Below are 14,763 nucleotides of genomic sequence, written 5' to 3' on the forward strand. Positions count from 1 at the left end.
ATTAAAAGGCAGCTTGTTTTTACCAGGGTCTCTCCTTCATTAACCCTGGACTTCTCCAGCAGTAATGACGACAAGATCGAGGGAGGCTTAACCCCTGATGGGGATGACCTCCCAAAAGAGCAAGTCAAATGGAAACAACCCTGCGCTGACCAAGCCTCACCTCCTTGACCACCCCATTATTAATGTGCATCCATACCTCTCATTTATTCTGTGGTGCACACACAGTTATGTTAAGCTGGCACAGCCACCCATAGGCAACGAGAAGCAGACTCTTTATTTTATTTTTTTTTTTTATAAGTAGTGGGCACACATACACACATACTTTCTCATGCACACACAAACTGCCACCATGCTGTCTGAAGGAATCCAGCAGCACTCCACTGGTGACAGATTTTGACGAACATGTCATTAAGGTGACACAGTGTAAAGCAATGGAAGCTTGTGTGATTGACTTGTTAGCCCATTACGATGCTGTTGCAGAATTAATGGCTGCCATGGGAGGGTGGCTTGAAAACGGAGCTGGCAGTTTTAACGGCTTGGCGGTGAGTTACGGCAGGAAGTTTACAAACGAAAAGAGGAGGGAAAGTGTGGTTATGTGTATGTGTGTGTATGTGAGAGACAGAGGGAAAGGGAGAGGAATGGCTGCTGCACTCCCTTCACTGTCGCGTGCGAAGGGTGAAATGTGACCAACAGCAGAGCAGCAGTGTTATTGGCCTGTACCATGTCATGCTAACTCGCTCTCTCAAAACCCCATGATTTATGGGGGCCTAAAAGCTCAGCATGTTATGTATCCCATAGGCAATATAAAAGTCCATACTACCACTGAATCTGACAACAAAGCATTCGTAAAACAAGCCTGATACAAGGAGTTAAAATACTGTCTTGCACCTTCCTCTATAATCTTAGGCTAAGAGACAGACTATAACATTTAACTTGTCTTGTGTGTATGTTTTCTAATGAGCGGAGGACCTACATTCCTCATGTGCATATGCCTCATTGTGCAGGGGCTTCACTCACGCATCCGTCTTTAGCTGTATGATCAGGAGGATAATGGATCGTGGATAGTGGAGACTGCAAAATCACAGATACATCATGTTTTACCTTTTCTTAAAGAAACTACCATACCAGTAGTTTTGCATTTTGAGCCCATTACCTATCCATAGCATGCCATAGTTTTTGGATTTATTGCTTGACATCCAGGAATTCATCATTTAATTTCAGAGCACTATGAAAGTTGAACTTGAATTTAAAACTTTTTTAAGATAGGTCCTCATTAAATATGATCTCCTTTGTTATTATTATTTTTTTCAAAGTTTGCAGTTTAAAGCAAGTGAAGTCTGTCCAAATGTTCTTGCTTTCAGGGAGAGTATGACATCTAAATTTTAAACTGTATTTCTTGGAAAACAAATACAAAACACACAAAAAGTAAACATGAATGTTGTGAGTGTTTTAAAAACAGTCTTTAAATGTAACTTCAGCTATCAAAATACTCACTGTTATGGAGTGTCTATCCTAAAGTCTCTGCAGGTTGATGTTGATAATGTATAAATGACTGCCTGGAAGGTGGGAAGTCCTTCTAAAAACATAGAATATGCTTTTTAAAATGGTCAACATTAATGTAAAGTATACACACTGTGTTATTAATGGCTTAAAAATGTAAAAACACCAGTATGGTCTGGTAACTCATAAACTCAGGTAAATATTTGCTCTCTTCTTCAGTGTATGGAATCACACCAGACTTTATGTAGGGGGCTCCTTTACCATGCTGACTTCCCCTCCACTGTGAGGTCCTGACCCCATCACAAGAGCCCAGAGACCAGGGAGAAAAACCTTACTCATTCCCAGATTCATTTAACACACCTAACACCTCTGCCTGGAATAACTGGACTAGCACCTCTCACCGCCTTCTCATGGCCTGCTGTTTAGTTTGTTTGTGTTACCTTCCCCCTTGAATTCTCACTTCATCTTCGTGGGACACAGAACCTTTTTTCTCTGTTTTTCGTGGCTCTGTCCTCACATATGTTGTTTCTTGCACTTGGCTGAATTGTTAGGCGATTATATGGTGAAAACTATGGTATTAAGCACTGTGGTCTCGTCAAGTAGCTGTAAAACACGAACATCTCTCTTCCTTTAACACGCAGGAACTGATTCCTGAGTTCTACTACCTCCCGGAGATGTTTGTCAACAGCAACGGCTACCACTTGGGAATGAGGGAGGACAGGACCATGGTTTGTGACGTGGACTTGCCAGCCTGGGCCAAGAAGCCTGAGGACCTTGTTAGGATAAACAGGATGGTAAGGTCTAGGCATATGTGTAAAATTCCAAATCTCAAAGTATGATTATTTTATCAAAAAGTCCATATATATGATTATTACCAAAACAGAAAATAACATCTAATAAGAAAATGTTTTCTTATTATTTACAATAAATTAAACCTAATATTTGACCTTTTCTGCTCTTCTGTCTCTTCCAAAAAGACTATCTATTGTGATCCCATACTAAAACTGTACTAACCAATTATCGTTTTCATCAGGATAAATAATCACATCAGTTATTGTCCCATTCCTAGTAAAGATTCATTTCATTAAGAATATTAAGATATTCATCTTATATTATTCAGCACAGATCGGTGTCACACTGTATGACACACTATCATGGTAGCTATTCTGGACCGTATAACTAACTTGAATATGCACTCAAGGGGGATGATATATACAGACGTACCTTTTTAATGAATTCTTTAGCTTTTCTGCTTCCTTCTCACAGTAGTGAATACATCTATCCCCAGTTTTTCCTTTAACCTTCCCATGCATCTGTGTATCCTTGTCTGATTCATGAATCATTTAATAAAGTACACCGCTCAATACTAACACTGTACCCCTGACCCCAGTGATGTCACTAAAGGACAAGACTGTGGGCAAGTTTGCTCTATAATCTTACCTTCTGTAATGCCAGGCTTCATCACTAGCACAGGGACAGAGACATTCTTCATTTAATCTGGAATTGGTTTCTGTAGAGACTAAATAGCTACCCTCCCTTTAAACCTAATAAAAGAGAACAAATAAAAATTCATACAAAAGATACATAATAAATACAGATGTATTTTGAACACATATGCACATATAGGTAGAGAATTGAATAAGAACACACTTTGTATTTTGATTGCATTCATGCAGGCCTATACAGAAGTTAATACAGAAGGTAAATTAAGGAAAGTGGATAAATTTACAGTTTCAATTAAAGAGTGAAAATCCTACTCGATATGACACCACGTTAATTTTAGCTTAATGAGTGGGTTCCTCCCTAAAACCAGAGCATCTTCAGTGATACTGCTTGGAAAACATAAAGTTTAATGCATGTTATGTATCCTAAGGTAAGGGACCACAGTGTTTTTGGGCAGGTATAAAGGAGACTGTGGGAACACACTTGACCTTTTCAGTTAGAGTGACAGAGCTGGGCTGGTCTTATGGAGGTGACCTTTCCCCATGCTCTACCCACGCTGCCTGGTCGAGCTCTATCAGGCTTGTATACTGGCAGAGTGGGGGGTGGAAGGGGAGAGTCAGAAGGGGAGAAAGGAGGGAGAGGCAGGGAGTTGTTACAGGCATGTCTGCATCTCTAAAACAAGGAAAGAGGATGACTATGAAAAAAAAAAGGATTACAGTGGATATTTTCTCACTGTTGAAGGATACATGTGTGATGTTGCCTTACATTGTAACATTCGCAGACCAGTATGTTCACATGCCCAGAAAAATCATAGTCTTCTGTCCCCTTTCTTTTTTCTGTCTTTCTTTTGTTCTGTTCCCTAGCTAGGCCACACTCTTGCTTCCTCTATTATTTCATTTCTGTCACTGAATCTCTCTGCCCGCCTCCCCCTCTCTCTCACTCTCACTTTTTTTCCTTCCCTCCTTCTCTTACTCCCTCCTTCCCTCCCTCTCGCTTCCTCCCACTTCCCATCTTTGCATGTGCCACTTTCAATTGTGGTGATATGCCCTGTGGCAAACTCTGCCTCTGTGTGCTCGAGCAGGCTTTGTTGGTAATGGCTGTTATTCCTGACGCAAGGGGAGGAGTGTAAATTCCTCCAGCAAAGCCTTCCACCAGCATGCATGGGAATTATATGGTACCTTATTGTGGAACAATACATCAAACATGCACTGCATGGCTTCCATAGGTATATTTATATTGATGATCAGCCTTAAATCTTACCCCAAATCTCTCACTAACACTCCCACAAGAAATCAAGTCCCCTTTTCACCCTTACAAGTAATTTATCAATGTTGCTCCTGCAGATGGTTTCACAGTAAATTGGATCCCTGTTAGTATTGAACTGATTTCTTTGTCTCCATGCAAAGATAGTTGGTTGTTTTTTTTAAGTGGACAAAGAATTGTGATATGGGAGACTGCAGCTTCTGTTTATGTTTTTTTCCTCTGTAATCTTTATGAGCAATAAAACAGATTAAATACTTATCTTTATTTGACTGACTACAACTTACCTTTTCCCTTTTATCACTCTTTGTAATTAGCTTTGTGATCTTTGATGGTGATGTAATGTCCTGGTAGATCATCTGTGTACAGTAAAGTAGGCCTTGTTTAGTTGTGCTCACTGTTGTGTGGAGGTACAATTTGTGTTGTGTCTTTTGGCCCATGTACTGTGCGCTGCTGGTATGCCTCTCACCTCTAATTGCCCTGTACTCCTCTGACAGGCCCTGGAAAGCGAGTTTGTGTCATGTCAGCTGCATCAGTGGATTGACCTTATTTTCGGCTACAAGCAGCGAGGCCCAGAGGCGGTGCGTGCCCTCAACGTCTTTCACTACCTGACTTACGAGGGCTCCGTCAACCTGGACAGTATCACTGACCCTTTGCTCAGAGAGGTAAGGCACACACAAACACGCACACATGTACACATCACCATGGTGATTGAGCCCCTCCCCCTTCTCTTATTCACCATAGGCACAACTTCCTTTCTCTGTTTGTCCTGGCATGTGCTGGAGCTCCGGGAGCATTCATATCACGCATCTGTCAATCAATTATTGTGTCATGCAAATGTAACCCGTGAGAGAATTGGGCAGAGCTGCTGACTCATCGAGTTTGCCTTTTAGATAAGCGTCATTTTGTGATGACCTGAGATATTAATTTCCGTTCTCTCAGATAAACAATTATCTTTTAATATCTGTCCAAATTATTAATAGATCTTCCTAACATCAGGATTCCGTGCTCTTCTCTTATTGGTGTTGAATATACTGTATGTGCCTTGGCTTAATCAGATCAATGAATCTGAATGAGTTCTTGGATCAATCACCAGAGGTCAGTCAGTCAATAGATGAGGGAGTGAATCCTCTTGTTCTTAACTAATTAATTGAATATCTATTAGCTCGACCGTACCAGTCGTGAATAGCTTAATTGCGTAGGGGGGAAAGGGGACCAGAGACTGCAGCAGCTGGCATGCATTGTGGTACTTTCCAGTGTGAGCTCGTCTCTCCCTGTGATATCCACCATCTGCTGTCTGCAAAACAAGTCATTTATATACTGTCACTTCCAGGGGCGCCTTTATTTATCAAGTGACCACTATGCAAATCACCTGCAGAAGATTCGGCTGGTCTAATTGCCAAACCATATTGTGAAAGGTTTGGTTTTCATCACTTTCAGAACAATTTCAGATGATGCCTTTTTTATTTTGCATCAGGTTGAGGGGTTTTTAGCTGTCTTCCACCCTGCCTACTGTTACCCTGAGAGATGACAGTACTGTTAGTTAGTTGCACATTAGGAAGCCTGCTACTCAGACTCTCTAATTGTGCCCAGTTGATGTACTCACTGTTGTGACACGTGAATGTATTTTTGCAGGAGAAAGAAATTGGCTCAGCTAATTACAACTGATGTAATGTTGATATGATGAGCGCTAATTAAGACAAGCTTTCATACCCTCAGTCAGGTCTCTCATCCTAAATGGGTTCTTTTTCTCCTTCCAATATAAAGTATAACCATGTATATTTAAACCCATATACAAAAACATAGCAGTATCCTGCATTAAAATGTAATCTTTTTATTTCCTTGCATATACACACTGCAAAGGAGATTTAATAGTAATTCCAAAACAGATAATTGTAATTTTCCAACAGTGCAAACCTCAAACACATATAGAGTGTAGAAAAAAATTATTTAATGTCCAGTACTATAATTTCTTAAGTCCAGTGTTTCTCAAGGTTTATCTCATTAAAACGGCTCTACTGTACTTACTGCTGTGAAATGATTTGAAGTTAAACAATTTCCTGCATATTCTATGGAAACATAATGAAAATTTGGTAGGCGATTTCCTGCAGGACTTTCTGTAACATTACTACATTATTGTGTCATTACTGTTTACCTCTGCCCCGAGCCCACACACGCCCACCTGTGAGCTGCCTTTTCTGAGTCAGCGAGGTGGAGCATGGAAAAGTGCCCAATGAATGTCTGCTAAGGCCTGCTGAAATGGGACAATTGACTCCAGGGTATTGATTCATTCTAGACCTGACAGGTGAAACTGCAGATCTGGCATTAGTCACAACAATTAAGGCATTTGAAATGTCAAGAAATTAGAGGTCATGAGAGATAATTTCCTGCCGTGTGTCAGATGGAAATGATGACACCCTCTGACATGCTGCCGGGCCTCTGGTTGAGGGCACGGTGACAGCTCTACTGGGCACACTGCCGGAACAGCAGTCCTTCGCCGTGATGCTTCTCCTGACAGCCTTCTCTTATGGAAAAACATGACAGCAACCCCTTGATTCAGACCCTGCTGTGTCACTCAGAAGTAAACAGACAAATTATTCATCAGTGGGACTCTATTCCTCCTCAGCTGCCACTGCCCCTCCCGCCCCTCTGAATGAACAAAGACAACAAAGTGTGCTGTGGCTAGCCAATGAAGCGCTTTGAAGCAGCTGACGCACTTTAAATTGATTTCACCTTGATATTCTCATGGTGATGGGACACAAGTGTTTAAATGCTTGACCTTAATGATAACTAACTCCCTTCATATGTATCACATAGAGTATAGGATTCAATGTGCGTTGTCTGTCATGATAACTGCTTTAGAGACAATCACTTACTGGTGGACACATTGTTTGAGTCATTTTTGCACTTACATACAGTAGTGCATATGACAACCCCTGAGCTGTCAGTCAAGAAACACCCTCAGGGCAATTCTTTCTTTGTTAAGCTTATCTCAAACAAATTTCCATCAGCATGTAAAGAATGAACAATGTCAAATAATTGCAATCACACAATTACATAATATATACATATATAATAAATGCGCCTATATGGTTTCTGTACTGTTTTGATCTTTTTCTAGAATCTGTTTACATGACTTAAAAGGCAGAGGCTCTTAATGAAAGCAATTTGCTGTCTGTTATGTACAGCATCTGTCAGAAGGTGAAAGGTGGAACAGCTTCATATTTGTAGTTGCCACCACTGATCTCAGGTGTCGTGACTCAGCGTGATCCCACGCTGCTTAGCGGGTCAATGCAAGGCCGTGTCTGCATTTTGTTTGACAGAGCTGTTTTGTTGCTGCATTGCATGAGTGCACTGGAGAATGCTTCTGGGGGGACCATCCTCCACGGAGTCTCTGTCACCAGTTTTGGAACCAGGCAACAGATAGAGAGAGAGCTGCAGCCACTCGACTCTGAAGCCTTTTGCCAAAATCGGATGCGAACAAAGTCATACAGACAGACAGACAAGCCGACACTGTGTTATGATGGATGTTTGGTGCTCACCCAAGCAAGGCGATTGTTCCTGGGAGGGGAGATCATCCAGATGGCTTTGGCAATAAGTGTCACTTATCAGCCAAAAAGCAGGGCCTGAAGTGACTAATGAACTGCCTGTTAAGTGCTCTCCATCTCCAACTGAGATCGAGATAAGTTTCTGACATACCTCAGAGAGGATTAGTGTTGAAGCACCTGAGAGATATTGACATGTTTTGATCATCTAGTGGAAGAACATGTTCTTGAGTTAACCTTCAACAAGTCAGACCCACTCCCTCCCGACACGCACACAAAAACACAAACACATATAGAAAAATCCTCCCCCTTACACTCTAGAAATAATTGTCGGGCGTTAAGGTTGTCCAAGACTACCAAAATGGGACATGCGGCCGTGCAGTTTCCCTGGTAATAGAATCATCACAAGAAATATGGTGATGTTTTCCACATGGCCCGCTCAGCCTTTATGATCTTTGTATCAAATTTCTTTATTTGAACAGACATTGTGACCCTCACCCCAAACCTAACCTTAAATAGCCATAATGTCAGTTGCTTATTACTTGACGGACTGCGTTGTAAAGAAATACTGACTAACACTTAATGGTTGCCAAATGTGCTCAGCAACTCACATGAAACTTTCACTGCTGTGCGACAGCGCTCAACCGTGTGGACAGCGCCTTTTTTGGTGCTGCGGAAGATAGGAAGTGACCAGGGGGTATTGGGGGTGACTGTTTGGCTTGCAGGTGGCCTGTCCTAATTCAGTATCACCTCCAAACTTCCCGTGCCACATCTCCCACTGTGGCATGTGCTACCCAATGGGTCCTTTTGATAGTGAGTGGTGTGTACAGGCGGAGGAAAATGAGGGCTAGTCACCCAGGCAGTCAGAAGGGCGGGCGAAAGGCTGAGCGATGTATGTTCCATTGTGCACAGTGGCATTGACGGACGTCTACAAGCTCCCCTCTGATGGTGGAAGTGGCTCCAGTCACATCAATCACTCCCACCGTGGAGTGCCCCACTTTCAGTCAAGCTCAGCGGCTCTTACTGCTTGTTTTTTTTTTTTTTTTTTTTTTTTTTTCTCTCTCACTAGAAGCAAAGGAGATCTTTTGTCTATTTAAGTGGAAGATATTTTCTAATAATAGTAAATTCTTGATTCCTCTAGTGTTGTGCTGTTTTTCCCCAGAGTGTGACTTGTGCTGTTTTTTTTTCCTTCTCAGTCACAAGCATCCATGCTCATAGTTTACAACCCATAAATCACCCTTCATCAAGGTACCCTTACCCAAATAACCATAGTCTGCTTGTGTGATTTTGTGCCTCTGTTCCATACATATGTGTGTGCATACACGTGCTTTTTGCCTTTGTTTCAAGCACAATAACATCTGAAAGCAGGCCGGCCTGCTGCAGTCCTAGCTGGATGTCACTCCAGGTTAACGTTTGTGCAGTGGGGGCCCCTGCGCCTGGAAATGGGAATGGTTAACTGAAGCATGTTAATAGGAAAAGGCTTGTCTCTTCCATACTAACACTTGGATGACTCTGCAGGCTGAGGGGGGAAGGGGGAGCACCAAGGCGGATTGGGAGTGCACCCCTTTCCCTTTACACCCCCCCCCCCACCCCCCCCCCCCCCCTTCCTCAGAGGCACGGCTGAGTTAGGATTTGCTTGCATTGTCAAGTAACGCATTGACCCATCACTTTGATGCATATTGATTGTGACAGCCGCTCTCTCTCTCCTTCTCCCTTCTCTCTCTCCCGCAGGCCACAGAGGCGCAGATCCAGAGCTTTGGACAGACGCCATCTCAGTTGCTTATTGAGCCACATCCTCCACGCAGCTCCGCCATGCACCTGGTGAGAGCAATGAGCATACTGGGAAAATTCTCTGCACCTCTGGTAGTGGTGTGTGTGAAGCAGTATGTGTGGACCTTTGTAAGCCTGGATGGCGTGTGTTAGTTTGCCTGTGTTTGTAGGTAGGCGCAAGATTGAAATGATGTCCCTGATTTCCTTCAGTCCCCTCTTTTATAACCAAAGATAAATATTTCAGAAGTCTCAACCTCATGTAGGTCAGACCCGCAATATAACAACAAATTTTCAGAGCCAGTTGTCTGCACTGTTGTATAGCTGCTACTGCCTACTAGCAGTGTGGTGTAAAGGGAAGAGTGCTCCCTACTGGCCTAGTACCTCCCCTCTTTATGCTGTAAGCTGCTCTTCTCTGTCTAATCCATGTAATAGCCAGCCTAGCCCTCATTATCCCCACATGGCTCTCTCTGTTTCTCTCTCTCTCTACAAGAAACGTTATAAGGCAGATCCCTCTGAGACCTTTTAGTTCAGTTTTCTACTTTTGCAACAGATGTGAATGTTTTCATCCACTTCTGTCCACTTCTGTCAAAAGCCTCCAGTACTAAGAATGAGATGAGAGCTGAAGTCTCACAGTATTGTCAGTATTACCGTCTCCTGTATTGCTTGTACTCACACTACACGTGTATGTAATTTGAGCCAGGGTTGTAAAGGTTGCGTTGGAATTTAGTGGGGAGAGAAGGGAAAACTCATGCAATCTTTTTTTAATGCTTCTTTGTGGATAAGCCTGAATCTTTCTGATACATATGTATCATGTATGCACCATCTCATATGTACAGCCTACTCCATTCCAGTTTTCCATGTCTTACCCCTGTTTGACCAGTCCCTTGTCTGACTGTACTGTCTGGAGGGTACAGTGCATGAAGCTCTCCTCTGTGTCTGAACCTACTTTTTCCTCCAACCTCCACACTAATTACCTCTTTCCATTCTTTTTCTCCCATCTTTTCATACCTCTTATTTTCATCTTATCCATCCATCCCTTGGCTTCCTGCTACTTCCCGTTCCTCTTCCTGCTCCTCTTTCCTGTACCCGTGTTCCTCTCCCACCAACACACCCCTCCATCCTCCTACACACTCCGTCTTTTCTCTCTTCTACTCAATAGTGTTTCCTTCCACAGAGTCCTCTCATGTTCAAGGACCAGATGCAGCAGGACGTCATCATGGTTTTGAAGTTTCCATCCAATTCGCCTGTAACCCACGTGGCCGCCAACACCCTGCCACATCTCAACGTACCTGCTGTGGTCACCGTCACCTGCAGCCGCCTATTTGCTGTCAACCGTTGGCACAACACCGTTGGTGAGTGGAGCTCAACTTATGTGGAAGGTGATATGTTCAAACATACACATATGCCCTTGTGAAAAAAAAAAAAAAAAGTGTGCCATGCCACATGTGATACCTGCCACAGCAGTGGCCCTGTAAAATCACTTCATCACCATCACACACAAACGTGCTCACTGCTCTTAATAGAGCTGTTGCCAGCCAACTACGTGAGAGGCTAGCACCTCCCAGGTAAGCTGACCATGAGTGTTTCCACATGTTTCTTTTCAGACATGTGTGAACAACATTACCCACAGAGCCCCTCCCTGAGAATCAGCCTCACCTCAGGGTCAGAGGGCCAAAGCAATGGTTACTAGGAAATTAGGCCACAACTGCACCACATTCTCCTCACACGTCCCCATCTGTCACTGTAGAAACACACTGAGCTCAGGACCAAAGAGTCCGCACTGTGTGGCTGCTCTGGCTGCTCCCACACTAATGAACACAGCTGCAGCACCCTTGCCATCCTGTCGGAGAGGAGGAAAATGTGGTTTGGGTTTTCAGAATAATGAAGATAATAAGGCCTCCATATTTTCAGGCATGTTGCTGTGTCAAAACTGGCTCCAGATACTCTCTCGCATGGATAAAATGTCTCCATTCAGTTTGACACTGCAAAAAAACAGCCCAGTAAGACAGATGGAAATCTTTCTGATGGACCTCCAAGACTTCCATCCCCTGGAAGAGATTATGAATTAACTTGGCTCTCAAAAGAGAACAGGTGTGTGTGTGTGTGTGTGTGTGTGTGTGTGTGTGTGTGTGTGTGTGTGTGTGTGTGTGTGTGTGTAAAATGCACATGTGCATTGTTTAGAAATAGTCTTAATGATTCATTTCCTTATGTATCTCTGTCTGAATCCAGGTCTCCGAGGAGCACCAGGCTACTCTCTGGAGCAGGCCCATCACTTACCCATAGAGATGGACTCTCTGGTTGGTGAGTAAGCTTCATGCTTTTGAATGGAAATGCAGCATCAGCCAACAAAACAGGCACTACTGACTTTTATGTCTGTGTTAGTTTAACTAATGACCTAAAAAATTGCTCACTCATTGACACGTCCTCTGGTTTTCCGTTTTTTTTTTGTTTTGTTTTGTTTTTTTTTTTCTTTGTAGCCAACAATACTGGGAGCAACAAGCGTCAGATCACAGACCTAGTGGACCAGAGCATCCAAATCACCACACAGTGTTTTGTGGTGACAGCTGACAACCGCTACATCCTGGTGTGTGGCTTCTGGGACAAGAGCTTTCGTGTGTACTCCTCCGAGACAGGTAGGTTACAGTGTAAACTCTATTTCCTATAGAGGTGTGCACTGATGTGTGGAGGACTCAGCGCTATGATGGGAATAATACAGTACTGTCACTGCTCTCTCCTGACAAGCCTTGTAGAAAAAAGGATGACTATACTTATAATACAGTGGAACTTATTTTATTACTTAGTATTTTTTTCTAATTTCCTTTGAATTAATAATGATTCAGTGGGAGCAAGATTATAACGTCAGCAAGATACCTGTTTAAACATATTTGACAAGCGCCATTTAATGAATTGATTCCAAACTTGGGGTTCAAGAACGGGTCCCAGGATGAATATTAGGGTTTGCAAGAAGATTGAAAAGATAAGAAAACTGAGAGAGAAAACTGGTGAACTCACTCCACACTAAGACCATAATTGATTGGGCTCACAAGTAGGCATTTTTTTCATTTTAAGAGGTCACAAACTTTTGAAGCTGGGAACCATTGATTTAACTTGAAAATACTCTATTCACTAATTGATATAATTCCCCCTTCTCTACAGTCAGCATAGATTTGAATACACTACTTGCAGTAGTTTTTGCACTTCTGGGTCTTACCAGCAATTTTTTGCTAGCACTGAAATGATGTATGTACCTTTATCCCCTTCAGGCAAGCTGACGCAGATAGTTTTTGGCCACTGGGATGTTGTGACATGTCTGGCCAGGTCAGAATCTTACATTGGAGGAGACTGCTACATTGTCTCTGGGTCCAGGGATGCAACCCTGCTGCTGTGGTACTGGAGTGGGCGGCACCATATTATTGGCGACAACCCGAATAACAGTGAGTAAACGTATACATGTTCCATGCACACATGGATGCAGTAGCATTGCCCTCTAGACAGAGTTCAAGGCATATTTTTACACTAGTATTTCACCTATCAAGTGAAGCCTAAAAAAAGTGCATTACTCTATTGTTAGTGTTTTTTTTAAGTTACACAGTAAGTAAGTCTTTGATCACAACGAGGAAAAAGACATTCTACCCTAGAAATCACATGATGTGGACAGTGAGGAAAAGGATCATTCATCAGCACTATAGCTGTGATGTATTAATTTGATGTGTACTTCATTGTGTTGAGCCGTGCTTGAGTAGAGGACTCCAGATGTCTTGGCATTCAAAATGGTAAACGCCAGCATGTGATTTCTGCTGCTCAGTTCATTTAGTTGCTCATTCTCACTGATTGTCTGTGTTCAAAACAATCCATCAGGGTAGGGGAAGTGGTCGTTACGGTACTGTAGAAGCCAGGAGTGCCATATATGGTATGGAATGGAAAAACTCAAGATGAAGAAGAGATTGTGTTTGTATTATATTTCTGGCCGACAATACTTTGTGTGTGCTAGAGGGTCTTGTGTTTCCAATTGTCACAGATTCAAGGAGCTCCAGATTAGTTGCAAGTGTTCTCTAATTAACTTCACTGAGGCTCTGACAGTTAATTAAGAATTTCAGCTTGGTTGCCTCCAATTAGCAAGGGGCAATAGCACTTGTGTTACTGCAGCAGGAAAAGAGTATTCCCCTGATATTCACGCTGCTAGGGCTTACAATGCATCTTCAACGGACAAAAGGCAAGGAAGCTACACACCTCATCTCTAGAAACAAAAGACAGGATGTATTTTCATTCAATCAATCACTTTCAATCTCTTATTAATATCTCATCAATATATCATGATGCCAGAAAATAATCAAATCTGGTTAAAGAATGCACAGCACCAGAGATTTTGGAGCCTGGAGTTTGTTTATGAAGGAACAGAGACAGTGCAGTGGAAAATGACTCGGAATCAGCTAAAAACTCCTGACTGCCAGTATTCTTGACACAGCTTTATTTAAATCTCTGCAGCCAGCCAAAATCAGTCCTGTTCAAATATAGGTGGCAGGCATTTGCAAGGAACCACAGGGATAAACCGGTACCACCTTTTCATATCTTCACTCTTGAAACCCTCAAATTAATGTCATAAAGAACACAGAGCACCAAAGTCCTCTTTATTCTCTTACTTACTGGCTTATTAATTGAACAATCTTTTTCAGGAGTCTCATTCTGGTGATTTCATGCCTATTATATTTTCTATAATGCTGGTTGAAGGTTGTGTGAATATGTCGCAGCAGCCTGCTGGATTGCTGCTCCCTCATCCTGCAGATGTGGTGTGCCCAAGAAATTGATTTCACCCACGCCCCAAAAGGCTGCACGTGTCTGAAATGTATAATAATTAAAATAACTTCCAGCTCAATCATGGCCCTGTCTCTCAGACTTGGCCCATCACACAGGTCCGAGGGGATATTTGCACCGGGTAATTGTGGTGGCTGAATCTGGCTTGTCCCATGGGCTCAGAGAGGGCGGGGGGGTATGTGGTACAGGGTGATTGAATCTTTTGTCGGGTAGGTGAGCTGCACTAGGTCCCTTTTTCTCCCAGGAGGCTTTTTCTGACACTTGTCCTATTCAGCCCCCCTCAGCAGCGGGTGCTGGGACTGACAGCACTGGTCAGGTCCTAGTCTCTAAGGGACCATGCTGCATCGATCACAGTCCAGCTAACTGACTGGACCACTGCAGCTGCGATATGCCAAGCTGGAGAAGATGATGGGGGGGGGGGGGGCTAAGGGGG

General features: G+C 43.0%; 1 protein-coding gene across 1 annotated transcript in view; it reads left to right on the forward strand.

Moving 5' to 3' along the window:
• nbeab (neurobeachin b) overlaps positions 1-14,763 on the forward strand; it is a 100,651-nt gene that overhangs the window by 83,712 nt on the left and 2,176 nt on the right. The window contains exons 20-26 of the mRNA XM_087173265.1: positions 2,142-2,294; positions 4,701-4,868; positions 9,480-9,569; positions 10,693-10,870; positions 11,748-11,819; positions 11,996-12,151; positions 12,782-12,952. Of these exons, the coding sequence (XP_087029391.1) occupies positions 2,142-2,294; positions 4,701-4,868; positions 9,480-9,569; positions 10,693-10,870; positions 11,748-11,819; positions 11,996-12,151; positions 12,782-12,952 (988 nt within the window). The remainder of the gene's footprint in view (positions 1-2,141; positions 2,295-4,700; positions 4,869-9,479; positions 9,570-10,692; positions 10,871-11,747; positions 11,820-11,995; positions 12,152-12,781; positions 12,953-14,763) is intronic.

Source organism: Seriola lalandi, unplaced genomic scaffold (assembly GCF_002814215.2).
Source record: "Seriola lalandi dorsalis isolate HSWRI2012SDOR001 ecotype SW California unplaced genomic scaffold, Sedor1 jcf7180002054144, whole genome shotgun sequence".
Taxonomy (NCBI): domain Eukaryota; kingdom Metazoa; phylum Chordata; class Actinopteri; order Carangiformes; family Carangidae; genus Seriola; species Seriola lalandi.